Source organism: Pieris brassicae, chromosome 4 (genome assembly GCF_905147105.1).
Source record: "Pieris brassicae chromosome 4, ilPieBrab1.1, whole genome shotgun sequence".
NCBI lineage: Eukaryota > Metazoa > Arthropoda > Insecta > Lepidoptera > Pieridae > Pieris > Pieris brassicae.
The window spans coordinates 19,985,370-19,992,182 of record NC_059668.1 but is presented as its reverse complement, the minus strand read 5'-3'; the positions used below and the strand labels follow the sequence as shown (position 1 = coordinate 19,992,182).

Here is a 6,813-nt window from a genome sequence, read left to right as displayed (position 1 = left end):
ATGGAACTTAGAACGGAAATTTTCTTAGGTGCCAGTTACATTTGCAAAAAAGTTTATATGCATTTAAACTGTGGTAAGAATTTGAGAACTTTACCCTTTTACTAATCAGTCTAAGATCTTCTAAAGTTCATACTATCTCTGGGTATTTGGAGATTCAACTTTAAGTGGGAAAGCCAGGAAAAAATACAAATAATACAACACATAATTTTCACCCCTTTTATTTCTGTAATCAAAAGATACAAGATGACTTCGACAACGCCGTCGTCGTTTACAAACAAACAAAGCAAAACACAAATAACATAGAATTCGATACAATTTTGGATACTACATAGAACTATATCTAGAATACATTAGCGAAAATCTTAACGTGCCAACTTCAAATGATTGTAAAAAAAAACAATGTAGCTAATTATTAAAAAAAGTCGAGTTACGCCCGTAAAACAAATAATTTGTCTGTACAAGACAAACATGTAGAAATAGCACATAAAATACGAAAAAAAAAACTTAATATATTTGTATGTCAAATAAAAATTAATTCATTTTTATCGAGCAGGTACAATAAAGCCGGCATCCGGCGTCAGAACTATATCTAACAAAATGACTAAACAGTATGACTACGAACTTAAAATATATAATAAATAAAATTGTAAGAACTTGAGGTACGTCCAACTAAGGAACTTATTTTTTAAAACGATAACAAACTTACATTCTTTATAGAACAAAATATATATTCGATCTCTTTGTGTAAGAAAAGCGCGATATTTGTCAATTTCAAACTATGTATCACTTTGTCCAAAAGCTAAAACAAAGCTATATAATATTAACTTAATAATGTGTATAATGTAGAACTCTTATATTTTGGTTTAGTTCATCCTACACTAAATAATATTATTTTATAAATATAACTATGTTCAAAGGAATTTTGAATTGGCGTTCCCCAGACTTAACAATCCGTTTAAAATATTTAATGATGAAAATGAATCTAAAGAAGTTTGTTACTTTTATAACCAATACCGGAATTAGCTTAGAGTTTTGACAGGTCAAGGATTGAGGTTTTAGTATATCATGTAATACGTGCAAAATGTTTTCTCAACAAACAAAAAAATCTATAGTAAAAGTCATTTATTAATCGTCCAATAATTGCGATGAGCGATTCTATCAAATAAACCTACGACAATAATTTAAGTGAAAGCTCAATTCTAATTTTTTTTTAATGTAATGTGCTTCCACCAAAGAGTCATTCTTAACTATTATATCAGCAATCAATTGATTCTACAGGTCAATCTATTTTTTCAAAGAAATAATTTCCTTAACGTCAAACACATTTCCATTAAACATTGAGTTTAGGATTTCACCAAACATTTCCATAGTTAACACAAGTACAGAAAATGTCATTTTTGTCAAAAAAAATTTTATTGTCACAGATATGTTAAAGTAGATGTTCTATTGTTTTGAAAATCACAGAATCAGCCTCTATTATGTTTCTCTTGAATAAATATAATTTGCGAGAATAATTGACAAGTCTTAAAGCTGTCGAAACCGAGTGAAGCTTCTTGAAAATATCCAGTCTCAGTACATCAAGAGACAAACTGTGGTCATACTTATAAAAACTAAATTCCTGCTTTAAGTATTGCTTAAAAGGATTTTTTAAATAAAAAATAACTGTCTCCTTTCACAGTGTAAATACAAATTGTCAGAAAAGTATGATTTATGTGAGAACTGATTTAGTTCTTAGAAATTAATTAAAAGGCTTCAAAAACATTTACGCCTTTAATATTGGGACAATCCAACAACTAGCATGCAAACAAAAACAAATGTTTCCTATAATAGACTGATCAAGAAGAACTAAGAACAATCCTACAAGTCAAACAATTAATCTTTGAACTGATTGAGGCTCCGAATGAAATTGCTCATATCATACTCCTCTTCATACTGCTTATCGTCCCAGAGCTCTGGCAAAGTCTCCAGCAGAGGTTTGCTGGTACTGCTAGCATTGCTGGAAGTACCAGGGTTGCCGGATTGCTGAAACAGGTCGAGGAGCTGGTCGGTACCCATTGTCTCCATTGCTGCATTCTCACTGCTGATGACCGTGTTGGCCGTCTTCAGCTTGAATTTTTGTAAGCTGGAACAAGATTTTTTTTATTTATATCTAAAAATTAGAAATTATTTACTAATTTGTAATAAGGAATATAATCTTACCCCATAATTTTTTCCTCGAGCGTGTCCCTAGTAACGAGGCGATATACGTTGACGACGTTCTTCTGGCCGATACGATGCGCTCGATCCATGGCCTGAAGGTCCTTCATGGGATTCCAGTCGTGCTCCACAAATATCACCGTGTCCGCTCCCGTCAGGTTGAGACCGAGACCACCGACCTAAGAAGTAGATAAAGTTTAGTTCGGCTCGAAGGACCAACGTTATACAATCTTGTTTCAACATGAATTAAAAACCATTCTTTAAAACAAAAATCCAATTAAATATCCACAAAACATTAATATACTCACACTTGTTGTCAGCAATAAGAGATCAATAGAGACATCGCTATTAAATCTAGCGATAATATCATGTCTGAGATGCGCAGGCACGGATCCATCCAGCCTCAAGTATGACACAGTGGGAAGATGTGTTCGCAAAAGATCTCGTTCGACGATATCTAACATGCCCTTTAGTTGGCAGAAGATGAGGGCTCGATGAGGAGAGACTACGCGACACAGTTCCACTTCTGTTCCTTCTGCGTCGCCGCTTTCTGAATTCGCTACACCAATACCGCAGTCCAGAAGTAATTGCCTGGTAACGTTTGTTAACAGGTTTAGTGGGGTAGTCGCAAAATTAAGTTTATTTATTTGCCACCAGTTTTGGTTTGGTGGCATTCCGGAAGAGACAAAAATGCCATTGATAATTATAATTACTTCAGTAAGTATTGTTAATTTATATATTGGGAGATTTTTTATATCATCATATCTATGGATAGTCGTACCAGATAAACTCACAAAACATAAAAATTACGCTAGGCGAATTGGATTTCGATTCTACAAAGGTATTACGTATTTTGGCCTGACTCTCAGGTTCCAAAAACTAACACAGACAAATGTACGCTTATAACAACTCTCAGCTAAACTACAAATACATACACACTCACCCATTCCAACACTCAAGCATTCACACATACCTAATGTTCCTATTCCTATTAATACTTAACACAATTTAGCATATTCGTCGTATATATATATATCTCGTTATCGATATTACACAATTTATCGACACCTCTACAATTCTTACGCACATCACTACACCTCTCCATAAGACGTGTTAGTGCGAGCGAGACAGATAGATAAATATGATTTATAATCCGAAGCCTCAGTTCATAAAGGGAGTTAGGAGCAGGGAGCAGGGAGGGAGCCCTGTGATGTGGGTAGTTGCGTTAGATCAATTTTGTCTCAATTTCTATCATGTTTTTTTTTATTTCAATGTCAGAGGGCTCGCTCGGGCGGGCTCGTATTTAAACTATAATGGGTTAGTATATTCAGACATTAATGTTAATACATACTTAAGTGCGGGTAGTTTAGCACCGTGCGAGATGTCGTTGAGTGTGGACCGTTGTGTGGTAAGTTGTTTTTGAACTCGCGTCCATTCTGGGTGTTCCGGAGTCAGCACCAACTTGGGATGGTTGCACACATTTTGTAAATAGTGCAAAGCCTAAAAAAATGTATTAAGTAAAAAATATTTGTTTAAAAATTTTAGGTGGTTTCGTCTGATATTTATATAAAATATTGCCAACGCTCGGTACAAAAGTAAAATAAATGTTTTAATGTAACAAGGACTTATAGGCAAACATTACAAGCACGAAGAGAAAGAAAAAATGCTTCATAAATAATAAATACAAAAGGAAAATCTATTTTTAAAGTGTGACCCCAGCAATGGATATCCAGACCTAGCTCGTTTATCAGAATAATCAATCTGGACATTGGTGAGCTTTGATCAAAACGAGGGCAAATGGGATGATGGGGGCCTGGGGTATATTGGGGGGTTCACGGAATTTAAATTTAGTAAAGAGGTTAGATTAGGTAATCAACCAGATTCTTAAACGTCTATTAAACGATATATCAGCAGGATTTTTAATATTCAGTATTGTCTTTGGTTAACATAGCTCTTACACATTGAAAGAAAACAATTTTATTAACCGGATTAAAGCTATTTGTATAGTCACCGTGACCACGCACGCTGTAAAGCACGCGAAATGTCGGAAAATTTAAAATTATGTAAATACAAATAGCTTTGATAGTTAAAAAAATAGTTTTCTTTCAATGTAGTATTTAGTGTAAGAGACAAATAAATACCATAAACAATAGTAAGTAAAAAAAAAAGTATGAAAATCACCTGAAATACGTGTTTCCTCGAATGTGCGACGTCAGGCGTCATGTGCCGCTTCGAAAAGTGTTCGTACAATGATTTTTGCAGAGGGCTGAGGTCGCAATAATAGTCCTGAGTGATCTTCGGTGGTAATTCGAGAAGCACGTCTTCTTTCACGCGACGGAGGAGGAACGGTAACACCTGGAATATATATAATAAGCCTTTTATTTTTATTTCAGATACTTGATCTCATTCATTCCCAACTAGCTAATCTGTGTTTTCTTTTTTGCCAAAGGCCTTCTCCAAATCCCGCCACTTCTGTCTGCCACTCTTTACAATGTACCTGCTATTTCCTTAATCTGGTCTGTCCACCTTCTAAATTGTCTTCCTCTTTTGCGTTTATTGTCCAGTTTATTACTTTGTTTCTAGAATTTTCTGTTCCTCTTGCCAAGTGACATTTTTATTTAAGTGTATTTATTTTCGTGTGACAAATAACATTCTTGAGTTTTTTTTTTTATATAAGCATGTATTATATTTATCGGATTAATTTAATAAATACCTGCCGATGCAGCTGTTCACATGCTAGAGCCCCAGCCTGCAAGTGATGGGGTGTAGCTCGAGGGTCCCGAGCTTGCAAGATGGGCCGGGAGTATCGGGCTGTGAACTGACGAGACGTTCCAAGCAGACCTGGCATCAGGAACTCGAAGAGAGACCATAGTTCCAGGACGTTGTTCTGAGGATTAGGGTTGGAAATTTAACTTAATGCTGACAACTTAGACATTTTAAAATAAGTTTTTACTAAGCCATGTTTAATACATTTCAAAAATAGTTTAATATATTTCAGCGTGCTCTAAACTTGTATTTTATTATTAATAATGATAATGATATTATTATTAATGATGAATATTAACATAAATGAAATACATATGACATAAATTAAATAACATATAACTATGAATTCAATAATATAATCAACGTAACTGTTTTTTTCCAAATAATTGAATAACAAATACTCATTAACTCACTATGTATTTAAAGTTCAAATATCTTAGACTCGAATTCCAGTCAAGTATTTTAGTCAGGCAGAGGTCATATTAGATTCAACCTCCGAAGGTAACCTTTCAAACTAATCTTTACCTGAATAGGAGTTCCGGACAGAATGAGCCGGTGATTAGCGACAATTTGCTTGATAGCCTTAAACGCTTTCGTCTTTCCATTCTTAATTACGTGTCCTTCATCAAGCACGCAATAATTCCATTTAATTGAGCTGAAGAAATCAATATCCTTTCGAACGATATCGTATGAGGCCACGATAAGGTTGTACCGACGTACGTGGCCGCGTAGACGTTCTCGTTCAACGGGCGGACCGACGTACTGCAACGGTTTCAGGTATTTTGTTGATATGAATTTGTTCACTTCGAATACCCAGTGGCCTGGAACAGGGATTATTTACGGTAAAAAAACGTAGTTTATTAACTTAAAATAAATATTTTTGCTTATACACATTGAAAGAAAACACTTTTTTACCGGATTGAAGCTATGTATTGCACGCGAAACGTCGGAAAATTTTAAAATTATGTAAAATAATTATAAGTTTATAAAATACATAGCTTCAACAGGGGTATTTTTTTTTCTTTCAATGGGATATTATATATTCGTTTCTAAATAGACGATGTATTTATGCATAGGACTCCAAATAGCCAATCACCTACGCGATCAGGCAGAGAAGCCAAGCAGTAGGGGAGGGTCAAGTCCTCTTTCCTAAAAAGGGGGTTTTATTTACTGAAAGTAGGTCTGGTGGGCTTAGCGTCTCTTCCGGAAATATCCTCATGAAATATTAAAGGTCGAGTCGGAGCCGGCGGAACCCGCGTCATGTCTTGTGCAATTCATGTTACACATTTAACAATAGTTTTGTCTTTTATTAACATAGCTTTTACACATTTGAAGAAAACACTTTTTTACCGGATTGAAGCTATGTCGGGACGTCGGGAAATATTTAAAATTATGTAAAATAATTATAAGTTTATAAAATACATTATGGCAATTTCCAGTAAACGACTTTTTAGTTTGGTATGAAGTAATAGTCCCTGTTTTTTTTCCACTACATAGTTTATGTCGAATATATTACATACACAATTTGAGATAAGTTTGCATTAACTCACCAGTAAGTGTAGGCGGACACACGACTAGTGAAGGCAAGGGTGGTGCACCTGCTTGAGCTCGCTCATAGTGCGATCCTGCCACCACCACGATCGATTGGAGCGTCTTTCCTAAACCCATGTCATCACATAGTACTCCATGAAGCTTGTACTCGTACAGGAATCGTAACCAATTTACACCAGCCTATAAAGATAATATTCTATTATCTCATTGAATTATTTTTTTTTGGTCAGGTTTAGTTAGATTTATAGTATTCGAAAATAAAATAAACAATTATTAGATGACGCTTTGTCACCAAGGGAT

The 6,813-nt window shown here is 34.8% G+C and overlaps 1 protein-coding gene across 1 annotated transcript in view; it reads right to left on the bottom strand.

Annotated features, from left to right (window-relative positions):
• Positions 1 to 202: 202 nt before the first annotated feature.
• Positions 203 to 6,813, bottom strand: part of LOC123707974 (TATA-binding protein-associated factor 172) — a 38,828-nt gene continuing 32,217 nt past the window's right edge. Inside the window, exons 27-34 of the mRNA XM_045658348.1 lie at positions 6,513 to 6,693; positions 5,488 to 5,783; positions 4,910 to 5,083; positions 4,378 to 4,551; positions 3,548 to 3,696; positions 2,505 to 2,787; positions 2,200 to 2,375; positions 203 to 2,122 (exon numbers count right to left, since the gene is read on the bottom strand). Coding sequence (XP_045514304.1) covers positions 1,873 to 2,122; positions 2,200 to 2,375; positions 2,505 to 2,787; positions 3,548 to 3,696; positions 4,378 to 4,551; positions 4,910 to 5,083; positions 5,488 to 5,783; positions 6,513 to 6,693 — 1,683 coding nt within the window. The 3' untranslated portion in view covers positions 203 to 1,872. The remainder of the gene's footprint in view (positions 2,123 to 2,199; positions 2,376 to 2,504; positions 2,788 to 3,547; positions 3,697 to 4,377; positions 4,552 to 4,909; positions 5,084 to 5,487; positions 5,784 to 6,512; positions 6,694 to 6,813) is intronic.